Source organism: Gallus gallus, chromosome 13, assembly GCF_016699485.2.
Source record: "Gallus gallus isolate bGalGal1 chromosome 13, bGalGal1.mat.broiler.GRCg7b, whole genome shotgun sequence".
Taxonomy (NCBI): Eukaryota; Metazoa; Chordata; class Aves; order Galliformes; family Phasianidae; genus Gallus; species Gallus gallus.
The window spans coordinates 12508470-12531044 of NC_052544.1; the positions used below are offsets into that span (position 1 = coordinate 12508470).

The 22575-nt window shown below is 53.8% G+C and overlaps 2 protein-coding genes and 1 long non-coding RNA gene across 3 annotated transcripts; 2 read left to right on the forward strand and 1 right to left on the reverse strand.

Annotated features, from left to right (window-relative positions):
• Positions 1–555: 555 nt before the first annotated feature.
• On the forward strand, positions 556–4704 carry ATOX1 (antioxidant 1 copper chaperone). The gene is made up of 4 exons (NM_001277712.2): positions 556–600; positions 1475–1550; positions 2867–3019; positions 4484–4704. Exons 1-3 carry the CDS (start codon positions 595–597, stop codon positions 2998–3000), a joined length of 216 nt encoding a protein of 71 aa, NP_001264641.1. The 5' UTR covers positions 556–594; the 3' UTR covers positions 3001–3019; positions 4484–4704.
• Positions 2377–14528, reverse strand: LOC107054531. The gene is made up of 3 exons (XR_005839627.2): positions 14351–14528; positions 5144–7879; positions 2377–3092 (listed from the first exon to the last, which is right to left on the reverse strand). It is a non-coding gene; the product is annotated as an uncharacterized LOC107054531 (long non-coding RNA).
• On the forward strand, positions 13891–22120 carry SPARC (secreted protein acidic and cysteine rich). Its single transcript, NM_204410.2, has 10 exons — positions 13891–13949; positions 18044–18113; positions 18395–18445; positions 18717–18801; positions 18982–19103; positions 19260–19380; positions 19520–19653; positions 19908–20056; positions 20644–20792; positions 20937–22120. The coding sequence occupies exons 2-10, from the start codon at positions 18057–18059 to the stop codon at positions 20963–20965; spliced, it is 897 nt and encodes a 298-aa protein (NP_989741.2). The 5' UTR covers positions 13891–13949; positions 18044–18056; the 3' UTR covers positions 20966–22120.
• Positions 22121–22575: the final 455 nt, after the last annotated feature.

A 22575-nucleotide genomic window follows, 5' to 3' on the forward strand; every position in this document is an offset into this window, starting at 1 on the left:
CTCCTTCAAAGGGCCAAACAGCCGGGGAGAAGCCAAACAAAGCAGACAGAGCCATCCTCGGGGACCAGCATCCTCTCACTCGGCATGCTCTGAAGTACAGATGACCCCCGATTCCTCTATCTGCCAATAACCCTACAGCACATCTCAAAACCACTTTCCCTAAGCCTTTTGGCCTCTCAGTTGGCATCAGCCTTGCTCCCACCTGGGGTGAGCAGAGCGAGGGCCTTCAGCCGAAATTCTGCTTCTCTGTGACCCAGAGAGCCGGCTTTCAGCCTCAGCAACTCCAATGCACAGATCAGAATAACGGGAAGAGAAACATAACCAAGGTGCGGTTCTCAGAACAAAAGCAACTGTCCTAAAACTCACATCGTCCCTAAAACGCCATAAAAACCACTCTGCTCAGCCTTAAGAACGCATCGAAGAGCCTCCAAACACCCGCAGCAAAGAGCCGAAGCTGAGAGCCCCGAAGCTCCCGCTGCGGGGACGGGCAGCGCGTACCCGGCAGAGCCTCCCCGGGCTCCGGGGGCGCTGTGCGGAGCTGAGAGCAGCGCCCGCCCCTTCCTCCGCGCCGGGAGCCGGGAGCCGCGCCGCGCCATGCCGGTGGGTGCGGGCCGGGCCGGGCCGGGCGGGCTGCGGGGCGGAGTGGGGGCGGGGGGGGCTGCGAAGGGCCGGGGGCTGCAGCCAGCGCGACGAGCTCCGGCTTGTAGAGCGCAGAGGTCTGGGCACTGCACGGTCCCTCCTTCCTGCTCACCGTGAGCTTGTCAAAACATCAAGGAAATGCCAGCTCCGCTTGGAAAAGGGGGTCAATGGTGATGCTGAGGGCCGTGGTCGTGCTCAGTTCCGGACTGATCCGTGCTGTGACGGTGGTGGGGGGCGAAAGGATAGAGGGGTTGCGGGGAGGAAACAGAAAGCAGCCTTGCTTTTGTTTTTTTAAGGAAATCAGGTGAAGGGGATTAGGGTTTGTCCCATACTGAAGGCTGAGCGCAGTGGGCAGTGTTAGGGCCATGCACACGTGCATTGCCCGGTGCCTCTCGTGAGTACTGCAGGCAGTGCTGGGGAGCAGTCCTCAAACGTACTGTCATGATGTTGTTATGAGTTTTTGATGTTGGGGCCCAGAGGCACAAGAATAGGATGGGCATTGCAGAGCAAAGCAGAGGGCTTTGCTCCTCCTGGACTGTGCGTGGTACGGGGGATGGGTCCAGCAGAACCCCCAGAGAGCTGTGCTGGCCCTGGAGGTGTCCTGCTTCCAGTGCGTGGTTGGAGGTCTCCAGAGGTCCCCTGTGGTTGTTCTGTGAGGGACATCGGGAGGACACCACAGGGAGCAGTACTGAGAGCTCTCAGTTTTGCAGAGGAACCCATCTTGGCACGTTTGGACATTTTGACTGAGGAAGTTTGGGGCTGCCTTCCCTGAGGCCAAAGGAGAGTGTGGAGGATGGTGGTGAATGCTCCTGACCCCTCCCCTGTCTTTTTGCAGAAACACGAGTTCTTCGTGGACATGACCTGCGAAGGCTGCTCCAATGCAGTCACCCGTGTCCTGCACAGACTGGGAGGTGAGTTGAGCTACTGGGTGTGTGATGACATCACAGACATCACTGCCTTGGGGTCCTCTGTTTAGAGAAGGAAGCAGTGTGGGTAACAGCTGGAAGCATCTGGGTGGAAACCTCTGCACCTCATCGCTCTGCTTTGAGCTGCTGGTAGCTGATTGCTGGCAGGGCTGGCGTGACCCCTGGAGAAATAGCATGGGAAGGAGGAGGTGCTGGGGACGGGGGAGGCTTCAGGCATCAGGTGGCTCTGTGCACCACCAGGGCCTCATCCTGAACCTGCCAGGAGCTGCACCCCCCTGCTCAGGATGGCTGGGCAGAAGAGGAGGTGGATCTCCTGCCAGGTGCCATTCCTTTGGAGGCCAGTGGTAGCTGTGCTGCTTCCCTGGATGTGTCATCAGCATCCAAATGCAGAACACTCATGGTGAAGAGCTGCTGTGCAGAGGGTTTGGTGGTTGCTTGCACAGCCTGTTTTTTGTACAACCTGGAAAATTATAACTTGTGTCTCTGGGCTGAGATCAGCAGGAGAGCAGGATCTGACCTGCACTCACCAGTTGGGAGGATTTGTCATCCTGCTTACCCATCCTCACCGAGTGGGAACAGCTCTCAGTCACCAAGCTGAAGGCTGTGAGAATTCTTCAGGACCCCACTGCCAGGCTGTGGTGATTCCAGTTCCTCTGTGTGTGGTTTTCAGCACCTCTGTTCTCCCATCACTCTCTGACATGCTGGTCAAATTCAGCAACACGGGATGGAGCAGCAGAGCTGCCCAAGCTATTACATACTTACAAGTTTTGTGACATTATATGGTTGGGTAGAAGCTTCATTGAGTTCTCACTGGTTTGAGAGTGGCTGACCTTTATTTACCAGTAGGATATCCACATGGAAGGTGTCTCTGTCTTCTTCCTGCTTACAGCTGCTAGCTGGTACTGCCACTGATAAAACGTGCCCCAACCCCATCTTAACTTCTACACCATCTCCTTCATTAGTGCCCATCCATGCCGAACCTCAGCACAGAGTGAGCTGACTGGATATTATAGTGGTTAGTTTAAACTCTGCTTATTCTGGTTAATGCTTGTGATTGTGCTAGCCTAATAAGGCCCCCCAGAAGCTACGGTGCCTAATGCACATCTGTACCTTTGTACCAGTGCTGGTGGGACCCCATTCTGGTTATACTGGCTGGTCACAGAACAGAGGTTTGCTGACAAGAGGCATGTATGATTGACTTGGTGGCTTTGGGAGCACAAATGCATGAAAGTGAGCTTTTCCCTGCTCTCATACCATTTGGTTGCTTCTAACTAAGCAAAATGTTTTTCCTTACCTTCCAGGTGTCCAGTTTGATATTGACCTGCCCAACAAGAAAGTATACATTGAGTCAGAGCACAATGTTGACACCCTATTGGAAACTCTAAAGAAGACTGGAAAGAGCGCATCCTACCTGGGGGAGAAGTCTGTGCAGTAGCCTGCTGTGAGGAGGCTAGGTATATATTAGGTGTATGAAACACTGAAGAGATCTGAGCGTGTTCCAGCTCTCTCAGTAAACCAGACTGTTACCTGGAAAGCACAAAAGAGGAGAGACTTGTAGGTCTAGCTTCAGCAATCCCCTCATATTGGAGAAGCAGTGGGAGCACATGCAGCCAGCACCATTTCCGTATGGGACTCCTTAGCTGCTCTGCAAAGCCCATAGGATCCCAGCTATGGCTGTAGTATCTGTAGCCAAAGGAGAACTATGGCATCTGATAATTTGAGAGGTTTTGACTGATACTTGTATGGTCTAATTGTGTGGAGAGGTAGAACATAGCCTCTGTGCAACTACCAAGTGAACCTAGAGTTTGCCAGAGCTTATCGTGAATGAAAACAGACCCCAATGACATTGGTGAAATGACCAGGGAGAGTGACCAAAAATGCTAGGGGCAGTGATGAGACAGAAGGACAGCTGTGAGTAGGTGCTGCAGGGGGTTGTTTGTTAGCAAAGGAACCTCCAGCTTCTGATCCCGTTGATATTGCAATTACATCCTCCAAGGATAGAAAGGAGAAGCACCCTGCTGCTCTTACGGGCATGCAATGCTGGTTTCCAGATTGGCTCCCAACTCTTTCAGCCCCTGTCCAGTTGGACATCTGTCCCAAATACAACCTGATTGCTGCAGCCTGTGGATTTTCCTAGAGCCCCAGCATGATGCTGACATGCACCCTCCTTACTGTGAAAGGTTTTTGTGGACAGGATTTCAGTGAAAGAGAATGAAGTGAGAGGAGAGGGCTGCCCACTCACTGTATGTGCTGTTCTTTGGTGTCCATGGTTATTATGCAGCATCTCTTAAAAGCCTGGCTCTGTACTGGGGCTTTCTCATGCAATAGCATTGTTTGAAAATGGCCTCATTTGATTTAAAATGGTCCAGCTTGATCTTCACAAATATCCAGCACAGGTGCACCAAAATCAGTTCGTGCTGATTTAATTCCCAATCAGGAAGTTAAAGCGGAGGTTTAAACCAGCAGGAATTAAAATGATTTAAGAAAAAGTTGAACTGATAGTAGTATGTGCATGCAGCCTATCTGCACTGTTTAGTAGACTGATTTAACAGAAGAAAAAATCTGCAATTTGTATCACACGAGCATGCTTATAATACTTCTAGGAAGTTCTGTTTAAATCCTAACCTTAATCAAATAACACTGCTACTTAAAAGAGAGAGAGGGGAGCACGCTCTGAATTGACTGGTGCCTCAAATTGTGCCTCCAGCTCACAGTACTGACTGCAGGAGCCATTACCAATTCGCAGGGAGACCTATGAACTACATCTGAAATACCTACGAAGATCAGCCATTTCCTTTGCCTTTGACTTGTGGCCAGCAGAGGGCATCTTTGCATAACTTTATCTCCTCCGTGCCTCTGCTTTTTTTTTTTTCCCTCCCACTTATTTATTTGTTGCTTTATTTATTTATTCATTGCAGGAACTCAAAGCCTGACCAGCAAATAAGATGGCTTAAGCTGTTTGTGTATCTCCCACCTTGCTCTGCCGTTTGACCTTTGCTACCCTGCCAGATGTCGGAAAGGAGAGGGCTGGCAGGAGGAGACAGCTGCATTTGGGCTTCAAAAGTGGACAAATCTAGAGAAGGAGGTTATACGCTGTTTCTAGTCCCACAGTAAATCGAGGTGCTGCTTCTATCTTTCAGCATGTGTCTGTGTGTCTTGTGTGTCTTTATGTGGTTTTCTGCACAAGTGGCTTTAAAGGATGGGAAACTACCCATCGCATGCAAAGCAGGCCTGAGGAAATCGCACCTATCTTTAAAAGCTGACTGCAAGCTCTGCCTGGGGGATGTGCCTCGGGAGAACTCAGCTGAAGGTCACTCAGATACAGGGAATCTGTGGCGGATGTTTGCTTCCATCATTGAACGCACTAACTTTCCATTCAGAATGGGAAGAAGGAATTTTTGCAGAGTGGGTGCTGTAGGTCAGGGATAACCAAACGTGCTTTTGGGCTGCAGGAGACCACTAGGCAGAAATCACTGGACCCCAGCAACATGATTTAGCTGACAGGCCAACCACGTTGCAGGTAGGTGCAGGCACACAGACTCGGCACTAGTGCAGTGCTTATCAAGTCAATACATTACCATAGGAATGTGAGGAATCATTCTGGATCCTGGGCCCAGCTCAGCACACCTGGATCAATCCCTTCACCTTCTTGCCTCCTTCCATGCCTACTTACAAACAGTTTAACAGCAGCACAAAGCCCTGATGCTGGGCAAGATCCCCAGGTGCGACCGGCATGGTAGGAGAATGCCTATGCTGATGAGAAGTGCAGAAGGGATGGACGGAGCAGGGGGATGTGGGACTCTTTTATGGGCTACACTGTTGCTTAGTCCAGCTTCCGTCCATTTAGTTGAGGTCTCAGCCACTGAAGGGATTGTCCGCTGTCGTTTCACGTCTTCCATGTCTACCAGTTACATGTGGCTTGATCTGCAGACAGGAAAACCAGCGGAAGTTGGAATGAAGTGGTTACTTTATATTTCGGAGATATTTCACACTTGCACGTTGAGGTTACATTTGACACTGTTGCAACTTGATCTTTTCCTGGAGAACTTCAGTACCTCCCAAGTCCTTCTCGACCATTGATCTAAAGCACAACTAACTGCTGCAGATCCACTTTCAGGGGCTGCCGACGTTTCAAGGAACACATTGCAGACCCTTTTTATTACTTTTTTAATATAAGAAAAGCTCAGTGATAAAGGTAACATCGTTGCATCATTTTCTTGCATTTTCTGAGCTGATATTTTTGCCAATATTAGCTAATTACTGCTTTCAGCTTCCTCCCAGACACAGCCAGCCCATTACTGGCAGCTGCATGCCCAGCAGCTCTGCTCTGATGGTCATGTGCAGGGTCAGGGTGTGTGCCATTAGCTTGGTGCAGAGCTGAGTGGCACACTGTGGCACTGCTGAGCCTGGAGACAGCCGTCCTTGTGCACACAGGGGAGTAACTCCCAGTCTGGCTTGCTGGAAACCAGGCTGCTCGTCCTTGATGTCTGGGCTGCAGCTTACTCTGTCCATGCTCCCCTGGCTTATCCTCCCTGCTGTTTTGCTTGAAGCCTGCTTATCTCTGAGCCAGACAAGCAGAGGTTTCTGCCCTCCACCAGCTGGGAGGCTCCTCCAGGATGCCTGCAGCTTCAGCATCCATCTGCAGGACTGCAGCCTCCCAGACCTCCCCGAGGGTATCCTTGCTTTCCTATGGAGACTCTGTGTATGTGTGCCTCATGATGTTTGCTGTCCTTGCTGCACCGATCCTATTCCTAACAGGCACATTAGGGAGAACACCGAACAACAGTGATTCCTATTAGACCAGGGCTGCTTGTTTTCTCCATCACAGCCCAGCAGGATAGCATCTCCTGTGTTACCCCATCAACCTTGCAAGCTTATCAGGGAACAGAGTGTTTCAGCCAGGCTGGGCAGTCTGCAGAATGCTCTCTGCCTTCCTTTGTCTCACTGGGATAAGATAAGGTGTCTGCAGAAAGACTACCTGCTGGTGTCCTACCTCCAGGGAGTGCAGTGTGCATCTCCAAGGCCACAAGCATGCAGCCAGAGATGGGTGATAACACTCTGTGTCACCTCGCTTAGGTATGCAGGGGCCATCTCTAAGCGCAGCACCAGTAAGAGCTGGGTGAACCCACAGGCTGCAGCAGTGCTGTAGTGCTGCTGCGCTCCTGGGAGGCATTTTTCACCCCATGTTACCTTCCTTCCCCTTTTTAAACCAAAATCTGATTTCAGTGGAAACATCTACAGCTTCCAAACTCGGTCCTTTATCCACAGAAGTAGAAACTGCCTTGGTTACCCCAGCACTGCCTTAAGCACCACTGGCTTTTTGGTGCTTTCTAATTACCAGCTGACTGACAGGATATGATTTTAGCCCAAGGAGAGGTTGGACTCAGCTGAACCACCCAGTAAATGAGAGAATCTCCAAAATAACCCCAGAGGCTGCAGAAAGCAGACAAGGGATGGGACATCCCCCTCCGTTCCTTCACACGGTGATCCCTGATGGCTTAGAAGAAAACATCCCTGTCCAAAAAGAGAGGGATTTTCTAAACAACAAGAAAAAAAAATAAAAAACAAGCTTAATTAGGGATTTCAAGAGCAGGAAGCGTGCACATGTGCTAGCCAGAGCACAAATATTTTCTTTCAGTGCTGCTGTCTCAAAGGGTTCAGCAAGGCGATGGAGGCTGCGTTACAGAGCGAGGGTGGCAAACAGTGCCCACCCCTCCGGAAGGCAGCGGGCACAGGGCACTGCTGTTCTGCATCCTTCCCACTGCTCCAGCCTTGGCTTTATCCTCCTGCAGTATATACTGAAGCTATTCACCCATTTGGCTGAAAGCAGATGAGGAGGGAGAGAAAACAAAGTCAAATGAGAGGGAGAAAGGCAGCTTTTGTGCTGCATGTGTTTGCAAAAAAAAAAAAACAGCCCGAGCCCCTTCAGGACTAAGGTATAATTTATCAGGCTCCGGGCAAGTGGAGTTTCCCAGCCCCGCAGCTGTTGCAGGTGGTGGCACTGGGAGCAGTGGCAGGGATCAGGTAGGGAGGCAGCGCATGGGGCACGATGCAAGGTTCCCAGTTTGCTATCCTGCCCTGCTGTTGTCCTCTCCCAACTCCTGAAGGGCTGCTGGCTGCTTCCCAGCTTTGTCCTCGCTGGTCCAGACCAGTCGTGCTGTGTTGAGATGCTGCAGTGCGTCCGAGTTTCCCACGGAACACAGCTGGTAGGGAATTCCCAGGACAGGGCCATCTCTCAGCCCATCAGGGACCAGCTCACCCATTTTCCAACAGATGGATGAGAAAACGTTGAAACAACAAATTCAGCCCATTCCCTGGTGAGTAAAAGGAGACGTTTGAATGCAGCAGGAATGTGTCTGAACACGCTCAGCTGAGTTAAATCCCCCCTCTGAAGCAGCTGCTCGGCCATGGATGGAGTTTGGCCCGCAGAAGCCAGCGTCAGCATGGAGCATAATGCCCAGCAATCATAACAGGGACTGCTGGCTTAATCTCTTGTGCATACCTTTAAATAATAATAATAATAATAGTGCAGTGCTGGCATCAGAAGGCTGCATGGGACAGGGTGCTGCAGGGGGCACTCACTGCAGTGCCCATAGAGGTGGGGCTGGGCACTGATTGCAGGGAGTCTTTTTCTGCCTGGTTGGGCTGAAGCATTGGTCCACTGCTTCTCCCAAGGGATGCTGTGGCCCTGGGGCTGGCGTTTCTGTGCTGAGCACCACGCTGCCTCCCGGGTTCTGTGGATGAGCCCCACTGCAGGGCTGCAGACCCACAGCCATCCCCCAGAGTCCTTGGATTTTGCCTCACTTTGTGTGTTAGCTGAGTTGGTGGGGTTTACTTCTTTAGACTGTCTCCAAAAAGGCATTGGGAAAAGAGCTTGGGGTCTCCCTTAATGGAGAAAACCCCGATAGCATCACTTGCATCCATATTCCCCTTTGTTTTTTCCTCCCCGGTGGTTCTGGACACCGCTCCCCTCCCAGGAGCAGTCAGCAAAGTGGGCAGCTCAGTGGGAAGCATCCAATTTCCAGGGCAACCAGTACAGGACAGAGTCCAGAGCTGTCCTCGGCACACAGTGCCGCTGTTATTCCTCCCTGGTTTCCTCTCCGTTTGCTTTCTTAATTCAGCTTTTCCTCTGCCAGGGGAGAAGCCAAGAAAGCAGAGATGTGGCACATCCAGAGCCCTCCCTGTGGCCTTCCAACCACTGGGGGGATTTTCAGCTTTCCAGTTTCAGAAGCAGCCCTCCGAGCTCGCCCTGCCCTGAGGTTGGTGTATGTCAAAGTAATGATCAGAACACAAAGCTGAGGAAGCCAGGAGGCCAGCTCTGATTCCTTAAGGCTTCTCACCGAGGGCCCATGCATCCCAGATAGGGGTCAGCCAGGGCCACCCCCTCCACGAACCTCCAGGGGACAGCAGGAGCCCTGGGACAGACGCTGGAAGGGCCACGTTCAGACAGAGGGAGCTGGGCAGGAACCAGCACCACTCATCATCGCCCTGCAAAACAATGTGCAACCCAACCCAGGGAGGAGGGTTTCAAAATTCACCCCCACAGGGAGAAGGTGGCAGAAAGCCTCCAACTCTTACTTCAGATTTACAATCGTGGTGGGGGAGCTGTAACATTCTCCATAACATTCCTTGTTTCTAAGTCTGCGGGTGAAGAATAGAGGTGAAATTAAGGGACTGGGGGTGTGGCATCATCAGTGCTCATTTCACCCCTCTGTTGTTTTCTCATTGCTCTTTGCAGACTCTTGATATGATTAACGTTGGTTTGCAGTCACAGCATCACAAAGGAAAGAGCCTATGGACCTCCCCGGGGTTCATACTGCAAGTGAAGACATTTTTCCATGAGTTTTTGGTTTGTTTCCCCTCCCCCCCCCCCCACAAGTGAGACATTTAAAGGGGAATCATCCATATCTAACACATCTATTTTTTTTAAGTGTGCTTTCCACCCCCTCAGACAGCTGCCGATAGAGCAGCGCAGGGCATGGGGCAGCACTGTTAATTTTAGCAGAAGGTCCCAAGAGAAGGAGGCAGCCCCGGGCTGGGCAGGGGATGGAAAGTCACAGCGCTCACCCACAGCCCCGCTGCTATTTTGGGGCTGACCACGTCCCACCTTGCCTGAGCCCGCAGGCACGGAGCAGCCCCGGGTCCTCCCGCAGCCCCACTGCTGCTGCCAAACCCAGCCGAGCTGGGCAGTGGTTTTCGAAGGGAAGTAAACAGGTTTCAGGGCTAAACTGAGCTCCCCAGAACTCGTCACACTGGAGCAGTGATGAGGTATTTTCTGCATATGCCCTCATAAGCAGAACACAGCGTCCTGCTGTGTTTCCAGCTGGTGAAGGACGTTGTGTCCACTCTGGTTTCTTTCATGCTGAAAAGTGAAATCCTTACAAATCAGCTTGGGACAGATGACAGCCCTGCTGTCAGAAAGCACCTCCTCCTGTCTCTCCTATACCATCTTTGCCCGTTTCTGAGCCCACCTGTGACTGTCTTTTCCCTCTGTACAGGATCCTCCCAAATATGTCCTGCCAAAAACAACTCTGTTTTGTCTCCTGCTTAAGCTTTATGGAGCTTCCTGCATCTGGCAGCCCAGCATGATCATCTGGGACACCTCAAGCCAGGGCTTGTCCTGAAGTGAGCTCGGCTCCAGCAGAAAGTGTCAGAGCAACAGATTGAAAGCTGCACCTTCCCGGGGCGTGTGGGTGCACATGGGGTACCCCAACACCCAGCATGTACCCTGCAGAGCCCCATCGGGGTGCCAACATGGAGGCAGCTGATCCCAGAGACCTTCCCGAACCCTTCAAGGGTGGCCTTTGGGGGCTCCATGCTGCATATCCATGCCAAGGAGCTGCTCAGCCGCTTCCTTCCCTCTATGTCCCAGGGGCTGGAAGGTGGATTCCTGTGTACTTCCTCAAGTAGCTCTATTCATAGCTTCAGGAGCTGCCAAGCGGCACCTGTCAGCCCCAGGAGGACTCAAGAGTGCACCTTAGTTAAACGCTTGAAGCAAGGTGGGACTGCCTGCAGCCTCCAGCATTTGCTGCACTATTCCTGCAGAAGCTTTATGGCACATTCTGCACATCGCAGGTACCGAGCCAAGAAGTTGGGCTGAGCCTTCAGCCCACAGCCCAGGCACACAGCACTCCCGTGTTCATGAAGAGATGCAGAACAGCCCCCTGCAGCAAGGAAGTCCTTTTAGGAAAGGCAACGAGGCCCTTTGGATACTGGACTTATTGCAGGGGCACGCTGAGCAAAGGGTGGAAGGCTCCTTCCCATGGAGGAGCCCACGCACACAGCGGGAACACAGAGCTGCTGCCGGGCTGTGACTCACTGCAGAGCCATGCACAGCTGGGCTTCTCCTCCCCTCCCACAGCCCTCCGGCTGGAAACCTGCAGTGACAGCCACTCCTCTCTCTCCATCTGCCTCCAGCAGAGCAGTGCCCGCTCACCTGTGTCAGCCTCTCAAAGAGCCCTCCAGGAACAGGCACTGGAAAAGATGCTGGGAGAAGCAGCGCTCCACACTCACTCATTCACTCCTCTTCCCCTCCCACCCCATCCTTCCCTGCTGCAGCTCACAGCTGTGTGCCCTGAGCTCACTGCACTGTGATCAATGGCAGCTCACCGAGCAACATTCCCACAGAGGTCCCAGGGCACCCTGCCTATCTGTGTGCACTTCGGGTTCGTTGTTTGGCAGTAGCATCCACCAGTGATTAATGCAGGAACACTCCTCTCCAAAAACACCCCTTGGAGAGTTCTTCCCTTCCTACCCTTTGCTCTCCCTCCCAGAACTGAGTAGGGAAGACTGCTCACACCAGCAGGTCTGTGACTGCAGGGTTATGAATCCCTTTGTATCTTCTCCACTCACTTTTCTCTCCTTCCCTTAGAGCAGAATTGTTCACCTCCTGGGGAGCCCCAGGGTTCCCTGCACTGCTCCAGCCCAGATCTGCCCAAGGGGCTTACAGGAGGATGATGAAATTTGGATTTGGAACTGGGGTTATCTTGAGTTCAGCGCTCAGCCCTGCAAACCTCTTTGGCTTTGCTGCAAGCCGAGGTGAAGCCCCACGAGCTCTGCTCCTGTTTGCATTTCCAGTGGAGCGAGCATCAGGGTGCTGTAGGGTGCAGGAAGCACCAAGCAGGACCACAAGCTGGGCAAAGCACCACGAGCACTGTGAAGATGATGAGAACCCTGGGCCACCTCCTGCCTGGCACCTGGGCTTCAGATACATCCGATGACCCTCAAGATGTGTGAGGTCCATGCTTTCTCTTGGCAGCCTGACATCTCCACCTCCTCTCCGACAGCCCTGCTAAGCCTTGTGAATGCAGAGAGGGCTTTTTTTTTTTTGCAAGCCCTCCGTCATTTCTATAGCTCCTTAAAGCCTGAGCTCACAGAGCCAGCCAGCTGCTCCAGCTCTGCCTCCCAATCCCTGCCATCCCCTCAGCCTGGGCAGTGTGCCCCACATAGGAGCTCGCCCCATGTGCACAGCAGATGGGGGTCCCATTCCTCTCCATAGCCAGGAGGACATCAGGACCCCTCATGCCAGCACATGGCATTTCCAGCAGCTGCACTGCTGCACCAGCCTTCTCATTGCATTCTCCCAAACCCAGGGTTTAAGCCGCCACGTATGTAAAGAAATCCCTGATCCCTGTTATAATTATCTTCCTGGCAATGCCATTTGTCTGAGCTATTAGAAGAGAGCTTAGCTTTGGGCTGCAGTAAAGCACACTGAGCAATTGCCACGTTGTCAGTTACAAAGACGTGGTTTCTTTTCTCTTGCTTTTTTTTTTTTCCCTCTCCCTAAAATTCTTTCCAGATGTCTCTCTCTTTTTTTTTTTTTCTTCCTCCACAGAACTACCAACAGCTGTATGACTTCAATGCGAGCCGTGACTAATCCAGCACAGAGAGCATTCAACTCCTCGGGTGTGGATCAGCCAAATGAAACTTGGATCCTTGGGATGTGTGACCTCTGGAGCCACAGAACCTATGAGTGGCACTGAGCTGAGGGGCAGAAGGTGCTCCAGATGTGCTTGCCCCTATTAGAAGGACCCACGTGGCATTAGGCACCATCACCAAGCATCCTCTGTAGGCACAGAGGTGGTCCCTTTTGGGATGTCCATGTGGATGGCAGCAGCATCCACACAGCAGCCAGGGAAGGCTTTTGGGCAGCATGCAGCCACATACAGCAGGCTCCTTGTGATCTTCCTGGTCACCTTCCTAGGATCCTGACTGCAGATAGTCCCCATCTCAATGGGAAGTGGCAATGGTGACGCAGCCCCCTCCACTATCTCTTTTTCCCCTTCTCCTTTTCCTTTTTGTTCTGTTTATTTTTCGCTTCTCTTTGGCCGCACGGATGTTTGTGCTGACATCTGCTCCTTTCACATGCACCAGAAGTGCTGTGAGGGCTGTGCTGACAATGATTTATACATCACAGAGTATCAGGCACTCAGCAGAGACAGGAGCCAGCACCGGGAGCAGAGACACTCTTCAGGGACACCTAAACTCCAGCAACCCAACAGCCCCCCTTCTTGGCTGCTGCTTTTGCTCCGCAGTGCAGCACTATGGCTGTGCTGTCTGCTGCGGTGAAATGCAAGGAGAGGGGTGCTGGGGACTTTATCCTAAGCAGGAAGGACAGAAGTGCAAAGACAGCCCCGAAAGGTTTGGCTGTTTGGCTGCCTCTGGCTGGGCAGCTGCTCAGGCTGAGTAATGGGCTGTAAGGTCAGAATACCAAATGATATTAGACTGAACTGGCCTACAAATTTCCAAGACAGGGCTTTTTCTCCCAGCATATCCAGCTTTTCTCCCAGCTAAGCACTTCTGTGCCCACTGGGAGCATGTCTCAGACATGCCATAACTCTCTGCACTCTGGAAAATGGGGATCACACTTTCCTCCCCCTTCCCACAAGGCATTTCCTTATGGCAGCACAGAACAGAGGAGCAATGTCCCTTCCCCTTTCTTCTGCATCCTCCTGAGCATGGAACGCACCAGCTCGGAGACCAAACTACTGCAAAACAACAGCACCGCATGCTATAATGCATGCCACGGTGCTAGGAGCTGCACAAACCGAGCAAGGACACGGCTTTCCTCCCAGAGAACTGACAAACTCATCTCAGCAGCGTAGGTGGGGGACTCAGGGTCCCCTCCAGCCCCTCTGTCCGGTTGACTTCTCTGGCCTGCCCTGCGCTCAGGGCCGCGCCTCTGCCCGCACTTGGGGCTGGGACAGCCCACCGCGGGGAGAGGGAGAGACCGATTTGGAAAGATAGCGAGGAGGAGGAGGAGGAGGAGGAGGAGAGGAAACCCAGCCCACACTTTGCCTTCCTGCTGCCTCCTTCTAAAACCTGCAGACTCCTCCAGTCCTTCCCAGCGCCTGGAGTTCCCTCAGCCCTGCTCGGGACTACGAGGTACGGCCACAGCCCCGCTCCTTCACTCCTTCCCTCCCCCCCCCCCCCCCCCGCCCCGAGACACTCAGCCCCGACCACCACCGTGCGATGCCTTTGGGGACCCCTCCTGCTCCTTTTCTCGCTTCTCTTCGCAGCATCTCAGCTCTTAAACTGTCGTTCGGTTTCACCTCCAGACCCCCGGCTTCGGTGTCACCTCACCGCACAGCTCAGGCCGCCCCTAATTACCGGACCTTACCCCTTTCTCCCCTCTAGGCTGTGGGTTATTTCCTTACTGAGATGCGCTGGACCGAGGTCCGGCCACATAGGATATCCCGAGTTGGAAGGGGCCCATAAGGATAACCGACCTGCAGCAAATCGGCCCCAGCGTGCGCGGTCCGGGCTGAGGCAGCGATGTTACTCACCGGGATGGCTCGGGGACGAACAAAAGAGCTCTCGGCTTTCTCTCAGTGCGGCCGCTCTCTTTTTCTCCTGCGAAAACAACAAAACGAGACACTCAGCTTTTTGTTCCGAGCAGACTTTGAAACCTTTTCAGGTCCTGCTGGCTGCCCTGCTTTGCTTAGCTCCAGCTGCTCAGCTGTCGGAGGGAGAGGCGGGGGAGGAGGGACAAAGCTCTTTTCTTTTTTGGCTTAGCTTTGATGGCTTGGGATCAGTCAGCCGCTACTCCCGTCCGGGCAGAGGAGCCCAGGACTCGCTTCCTTTAAAGGCAGCAGCCGACCTCTGGGTGCGGTGACGTACGGCCTTAACTCCGCTTTGTGCCCCCGACGGAGCGCACTGTGCGGGACGGGGGCTCAGCTCCCACCGCAGCGACACGCAGCGCTTTCGAGCTGCAGTGAAATCGGGGGCGCCGGGGGAGGTGAGCGGAGCACCGAGCGCTCGGAACGGCCCGAAACGCTCCGCCACCCCCTCCAAGGACAACAATACACGGCTGCAGCCCCGGCAGGGTGGGCCGGATGGGTTTTACGTAGAAATTAAAGGCTGTCGCGCAGTGCGCAGCTGCTGCAGCCCGGCTATTGTCTGCCACATCGGCAGGAGCGGGGATGCGGGCGGTGATAGGAGGGGGAAGAGCAGAAATAAACTTTTCAAGCTTTTTGCAAGCCCCTCCTTCCGCAGCCCTCTGCTCTTCCATGACTCAGCCCCGGAGGAATGTCGGCTCCCATGGAAACTCCTGGGTCCGCTGCTCGGATGGTTGTCGGGGCTGTTATCGCGGCAGCGCGAGCCCAGGGAATGCTTTGAGGACGGTTCGCATTTTTGCAGCGTATTTAGCGGGGGGGGGGGGGGGGGGGGGGAAGGGGGTGTCTTTGCTCTCTGCTTTGTGGAGCTGCACATCAGTGAGAGATCGGCTTTCTGTGCTCCCCGGGAGCCGGAGGGACCCGCTTGCACCTGGCACGGCGCTCTGCAGCAAAAGAAGCTCAGGCAAGACAGCCCAAAGCTGCATTGCTTCCTCTTCCCAAGCGCAGTCCGCAAGGGGCTCATCCCTGCTCTTCTCTTGGTGCTGCTTTAACTGTTTCCCACTCTGGATGTAATTTGCGACCAAGGCAAGCTGTGACAGCTTCAGGCCAGCACACAGCTGCACTGGTGTGAGGGCTCTCACCCCGATAGCTGTGAGCTCTGTAAAGATCTGCTACTCTTATAAGTGCAGTCACAGTGCCTCGATAATGGTTTCCAAGGTTTATGGGTTAATAGTGCAGCGGTGGGTGGCTGTGCCTTTAGTGACTGCATGGGGAGATGTGGTGGGCAGGGTGTGTGCAAGCATGTGCATGGCTGAAGGGAATTTCTCTTGGCCCTGTGAGCCCACAGTGTGTGAGGGGACCCTCTGCAGTAGCCACACTTTGACACCAAGCAAAATGTGGGAGGGTTCTTGTCCTGCCATCACCCACCTCTGCTTGTGGTACTGGGAGGTGGCATTAGGCCTGGGGTCCTTGCCTGTCCTGTGCCTCGGGGAGGAGCTGTCAAAGTGGCCAGGCAGAGGCTCCTCCCCACGCTAACGTGGCATCCCATGGGGCTTATGCAACCCTGGCCACGGCCAGTGCCACATGGACCACGTTCCTCCATCCTCTGTCCACTCCACCCACAGAAGCACTCTGGTGGGATGGGAGGAGACAACCAGGACTGAGCAGATCCATCAGGAGGCATTTATGGGAGCCACAAGACCGCATTTACACAGCAGCAGGGAGATGAAGACCCCACTTAAGATGCAAATGGGGTCAAGTGTTGTCTGGGCTATGGGGACAACGTGCTCTGACCTCCCCCCTTGCTCCCCACATAAAACCCAGTGAGAGCAGAGGGAATATCGATCCACAGTCCCTGCACAAAGCTCTGAGCTCATCATGGTTCCAGCTACCAGAGCAGCCCCACTGCTGTGCCAACCCCACAGCTGTGCCAGCCCTCGCGTGCCATCACTGGCAGAGAATGCTTTCTGCCTAGCATACTCCCTATGCCCAGGAGGTTCTGGCTTCTTAGAAAGCGCTGCCTCCTGTTGGTACCTGTTGGCTGGTAGCATCCTCTTGGATAGCAGGACCATGGCAGGCCCACAGGGAGGGACTCATTGACTTGCACGGCGAGCTGTGCTCTTCTGCCAGAGCAACGTCAAAGGTTCCTGAGCTGTTATTTCAGGAGTTTTGGCCATCAGGCATTCAGGAAAGGCTGTGCCCTTGCAAAACAGTCAGGGTCTCACAAATACTGCAATGTCCTCTGTGTGCAGCCTCTGACTCCAGGAAGATGTTGTTTTTCAAATAAACTTGTTTTCCTATCTCTGGCAGGGGACTGCTCAGCAAGTTGTTTGCTCAGACTCTTTCATGCTCCTTCTTCCTCCAAACACAACACCAGCAGCTCCAGCTGTCTGCTGGCTCCTAGCAAGCACGTAACTCCCTGACCCCAGCTCACTGCATGCCCAGACTTAGAAACTCAGTGCTTTAGGAGCTTGGGGAAATGATCTGAGAGGGCCTTGGTCTGGGGTTGGGTTCTTCTTCCACATGCACATGCCATGGCCTCTCCCCCAGGTTGGGCTCTGGCCACAGAGCTTCACTGAACCTCAGAGCACCTTCCAAGGCAAACAAGCCCCTTGGGAGAAGCCCAGGAGCAGCCCTTACAAGCCAGGGGACAGCAGCAAGGGAGGAAATGGCCACATTCAGTACTTTTCCACCTCTCCTCCCAAAAACCACCTCACCAGGAGGGCAGAGCCAGCCATCTCAGTCAGGTCCCAGCAGAGCTCTCAGCAGCCTCCCCAGCAAATAAAGGCAGAGCTCCCAGCCGCATCCATGCAGATGGAGTAGAGGGAGCCGTGGCACAATGACTGACCTCAGTAGTGGGGGGAGCACCACCCCAGAGGGTAGAATGGAGCAGGTATCCCACCGCAGGGCATGGGATGCTGCTGGCATATCCGGCACCCAGCTGAGGTGCTTCATCCTGCCAAGCAGGAACCAGGAGGGCACACAGGGTGAGCTCACAGCTGCAGCTCTCTTCCCAGATTGCATCACAGCCCTCCAAGCCAGTTTGGGACCCTCAGGCCTGAGCAGGAAAGAGAAAAAGCATAGCAGAAACCACAGCATTTGGGGTGCCAGAGATGGATGCCTGATCCCTGCCACCCCTACAGATGTCTGAGTCCAAGTGGGAAGCACTTTTCTAACACATTTAACCCCCAAGCAGCCTACCCCTCTGTTCCCTCTTTCCTTCCTCCACTTTCTCTCAATGACAAACAAAATCATGGAGACTCTCACTGCTTGTTCCTGGGGCTCTCAGCAGAGGCTTTTAGCACTTTTCTTTTTTGGTCTGAAATAATTCCTGTGAAGGAAATGGGAACAGCCATCTTTGTGCAATTCTTCTAATGCATCCTGGAAAGTGATGGAAACCTAAACCCTCACCTTCTCACTTCGCAAAATAGAAAGAATTTGTCTTGGAAAGAGTAGTTGGCTTAAGGTTTCAGCCCTAAAAGCCAGCATGTGGGGCTGCAGCACTGACCAGACAAGGCAGGAAATGGAGCAAGCACCTTTCTCTGCGTGTCTGACTGCCAGCTATGAGCTCAGCCCAGAGCTGAGAGGCACAGGGAGCTGAGGTGCCCTCTTTGCTCATCCCTCCTCTTCCTCTCCTTTATTCAGGGTTTGCTGCAAGATGAGAACCTGGATTTTCTTCTTCCTCTGCCTGGCAGGCAAAGCCCTGGCAGCTCCGGTGAGTAATGAAACCTCCCTCTCCGCTACACCTAACAGGGATGCATCTGATTCCCAATGTATCCGATGGGGATTTTCTTTTATAATGAATAAGACTGGGACCCCCCCCTCCCCCCCCACCATGGGAAGGGCAGAGCAGCTTCACGCTCTCTTATAGTCCCCAAAGGATGGGGGAAGGTGGAAACCCAAGGGTAAAGGTGACACTGCCACCCATCCCAGGGTGTCACCGCCTTGGGATCATTGCCCCCATGGCCCCCAGCTCATGGTCCTTTTTCCCTGCAGCAAGAGGCTCTGCCTGATGAGACGGAGGTGATTGAAGATCTCACCACAGAGGTAGGTGACTGTGCTGCCCCCCCATCACCCACCCCTCATGGGGCACACTGCCGTGGGAAGAGCAAAGGGCTTGGAAACCTCTCCTTGGGGTGCTCTCCCTTGTGCTATGGAAATTCCCCATGGTGGAAATGAGCGATGTTTCTCAGGTTTCTTCCTCCAGGCATCAATGTTTGCCTGAAAGAAGTTCTTGCATCAGCTCTTCCAAAGCATCTCCAGAGCACGGGGCAGTGGGGCTGTGCACGCCCCATGGACACATTGCCCTCTTTTGCAGGGGCCTGTGGGGGCCAACCCTGTCCAAGTGGAGGTGGGAGAGTTTGAGGAACCTACAGAAGATGTAGAGGAGATCGTCGCAGAGAGTGAGTCACTCTTCCCACGTCCCACAGCTTTTGCCCTCTAACAGGTGGAGATGCCATCTCTTCCAGGGGTAGGAGACACACAGCCACTCCAAAGAAGCCCAGGAAAAGCTTGAGGGATAGGCTCTGTTTCCCTGGGGGGGCACAGGGCAGGTTCTGACATCACTCCCTGGCTTGTTCCAGATCCCTGCCAGAACCATCACTGCAAGCATGGCAAGGTGTGCGAGGTGGATGACAACAACTCACCCATGTGCGTGTGCCAGGACCCCTCCAGCTGCCCGGCCACCTCCGGCGTCTTTGAGAAGGTGAGGGCAGAAGTTGGCTGATGGGTGGGAGCAGGGAGGGACCCCCCTTAAGGGGCACAGCTGGTCCAGAGGTAGCAGGTCCCATTGTCCACCCCAGGGAAGAAGTCACGTGCCTCTTCTGGAGGCTCTCACGCAGCATCTCCCCATCCTGTGCAGGTCTGTGGCACTGACAACAAGACCTATGACTCCTCCTGCCACTTCTTTGCCACCAAGTGCACCTTGGAGGGAACCAAGAAGGGACACAAGCTGCACCTGGATTACATCGGGCCTTGCAAATGTAAGTGGGACCCTTGCCTTACGCAGGCAGATGGGTAACCTGAGCACATCCCCTTAGCCCAGGGGTTAAGGGAGAGCAGAGGTCCAGGTGGGCTCAGGGACAGGAAGGGAGGATGCTGACCACTGTGTATGGTTTCCAGTCATCCCTGCCTGCCTGGACACTGAGCTGACAGAGTTCCCCCTGCGCATGCGGGACTGGCTGAAGAATGTGCTGATCACCCTGTATGAGCGCGATGAGGACAACAACCTACTGACCGAGAAGCAGAAGCTCAAGGTGAGGGCTTGGGGAGGGAACCCAGGAGCTCACCCCACTAACAGAGCCCAGCACGGGGGGGGATTCCACATCCACGTGCACCAAAACCCCAGCATCACTCCCAGACACTAAACCAAACCCTGGGTCCTGCAGCTCTCTCCATGCACCCAGAGAGCTCTCCCTTGAAATGCTGACACCCCACGTGCAGCCCCACTAGAGAAGCCCCTCATGCCTTAATCCCCACTGACGAATGCCCCCATTCTCTCCTATGACAGGTGAAGAAGATCCACGAGAATGAGAAGCGCCTGGAGGCCGGCGACCACACCGTGGAGCTGCTGGCCCGCGACTTTGAGAAGAACTACAACATGTACATCTTCCCCGTGCACTGGCAGTTCGGGCAGCTGGACCAGCACCCCATTGATGGGTGAGTGTCAGCAGAGTGGGATGGGCACCCCACACCTCTCCCTGACCGAGGTGGTTTGGTGGCAGCAGGAGTTGGAGCAAGCTGGAGGTGTGACATGAGCATTATGGAGAGCAAGAACTGCACACATCCAGCAGGGGTGAAGCTGGGCAAGAGGCAGCTTCACCTTCTGGCTGTTGCTCTGCTGCAGAAAGAGCGGCTCCCACCTCCCTTGGGTGAAGTTTCAGCATTCTCAGATCTAGTGCACAGATTGGGTGATAGTCCCCTAAAACACCTTTCAGCTGTTGAAGTTATCCCCGGGGCCTTTGGACGAAGAGCAGTTGCTGGCTTAGCTGTGAGCTGGATGTGTGTCTGGGAGCGACTGCACACACAGCCCCATGGAGGGGGCAGCCAGTGAGCATCTCCATCACAGGCTCGTTAATGACTAGCACAGCTGGCTACATAAGCAGACACACATCTGTGACCTCCACAGTGGTCAATGGTGGATGCTGGGAGGGCACTGGGAAAGCAGCTTGAAAGAGTGAGGGCTGAGGTCCCGCTCTGGCTCCCACGGCTGGCGATGGGATACTGAGTGCATGGGAACCTTGCAGGTACCTGTCCCACACTGAGCTGGCCCCGCTCCGTGCCCCACTCATCCCCATGGAGCACTGCACCACTCGCTTCTTTGAGGCCTGCGACTTAGACAACGACAAGTACATCGCCCTGGAGGAATGGGCCAGCTGCTTTGGCATTAAGGAGCGTAAGTACCTGCCTGCAAACCCCCTCCAAAAGCCCCCATTGGGATGAAGCAATGGTCCCTGGGAGCGGAACGCAGGGGAGAAGTGGGGAAGGGGTGCAGGGCAGCATCACCCTCTAACTTCAACTCTCTCTTTTCCTTTCACAGAGGACATAGACAAGGATCTGGTGATCTAAAGCCTCAGCTTCCTCCTCTGCTGCCAACTTTGTCTTGTTTTAACCTTCCCACTTCCTTCGGTTTTCGAACCGCTTTTGTTTTGTTTTCCCTGGGAACAAGGTGCTAATATAGGTCTAAACGTATGTAGTATCGGTGCTAAGAGAAATAACAGTCCTTCATAGCCTAACCTGTTACCACTAGATTACCCACCGGCCGTTCCTACCCGCTCTCACCAGCCCTCTCTCCCTCTCCAATGCATCTTCACAACTGACCAACCCTGTTCCTGTCCTAAATATCCGCTCTCAGTCCGACTCCTGTTAACTCCTGACTAACAGCACAGACTGCCCGCGTGCAGGGAAGGCAGAGCCAGAGGATGTGGGAAACGGGGCTTTCTGAGCAGAGCAGCTGCAGGTGACATTGTGGCCACCCGGGTCATGGTGTGGGGGATGGGGAGAGCTGAGGAAGGCACAGAAAGGCAGGATGTCGTTTTGCTTTTTGGTCCCTTTCCCTCCCACCCCTATAAGTTTCACTCCCAGGGCTCGAATTTAACAATCACTGGGCACCAAAACAAAGGGCTAAGCCAAGAAACAAGCAGGGAAACACACACACACACACACGAAAAATGAAAATACAAACGAAACGAATACGTCCCATCCTGTAAAACCCCCTCAGAAAATAAAGGTTTGAAAGTGCTACGTGCTTTACCATTACTCACCCGTTGTACTGCAGTTGTGTTCTCTGTGCTGTAAGGGGCGATGCGCTGCGGATGTGGGTGCTGGCGGCCGGCCTGGCTCCTGTGGCTCTGCTGAGCTCTGATAAGGCACTCGGCTGTCCCACATCACGGTGTCCTTGAGCACTTCCCACCTCTGCTTTGGTCGTCCTTACATTCCAGCCCTGTGCTCCCAGGGGAGCTGCATGTGCCACGCACACACTGTGCACTATTTCTTCCCGGTGTGGATTCCTGGGTTGAGGGATGGATGGGAAGGAAGGGAGAAGGTATTTGGATTTTGCTTTATAGAAAGAGTTCTGATGGGAGCAAAGGGGTGGTGAAGTCTCACAGGCTGAGAACTCTTTTTCTTACCTCTGAATGTTCCCTGGGCCTTATATTATTACATTTCTGCCACAGTGTGAGCAACCCAATGAGTCTCTGTAATAAAAAAAATACTGATTTGAAACACTGACGTGGAACGAGCTTGTGGTGTTCCTGTTTCTTCCCACCCCGAATTGGGAGGGGGGCTGCAGATGGATCCTACAGAGACAACGCTTCTGCACATCTCAGGTTTGACTTTGAGACCCCCACAGGTGCTGAATATTCAGGATCTTCATTGAGATAGCAACAGGACAAAAGGGAATGGCCTTAAGCTGTGCTGGGAGAGATTCAGGTTGGATATCAGGAGAAATGTCCTCTCAGAAAGAGTGGTGATGCAGTGGCACAGCTGCCCAGGGAGGTGTTTGAGAACCGTGGAGATGTGGCACTGAGGGACGTGGGCAGTGGGCACAGTGGGATGGGTTGGGGTTGGACTTGGGGATCTTAGGGGTCTTTTCCATCCTTAATGATTCTATGATCTGGAATACCTATGGAGAATGCTCGGCTCCTTCACCCCAACAGTCTCCAAGGTGGCATCAATGT

Excerpts from the sequence above, each read along its gene's own strand:
- ATOX1 (NM_001277712.2), top strand. Across the intron at positions 1,551-2,866 it reads TGTCCTGCACAGACTGGGAG|GTGTCCAGTTTGATATTGAC; the intron begins GTGAGTTGAGCT and ends CTTACCTTCCAG.
- SPARC (NM_204410.2), top strand. The coding sequence starts at position 18,057 with ATGAGAACCTGGATTTTCTTCTTCCTCTGCCTGGCAGGCAAAGCCCTG. Across the intron at positions 19,654-19,907 it reads CCGAGAAGCAGAAGCTCAAG|GTGAAGAAGATCCACGAGAA; the intron begins GTGAGGGCTTGG and ends CTCCTATGACAG. Across the intron at positions 20,793-20,936 it reads CTGCTTTGGCATTAAGGAGC|AGGACATAGACAAGGATCTG; the intron begins GTAAGTACCTGC and ends TTCCTTTCACAG.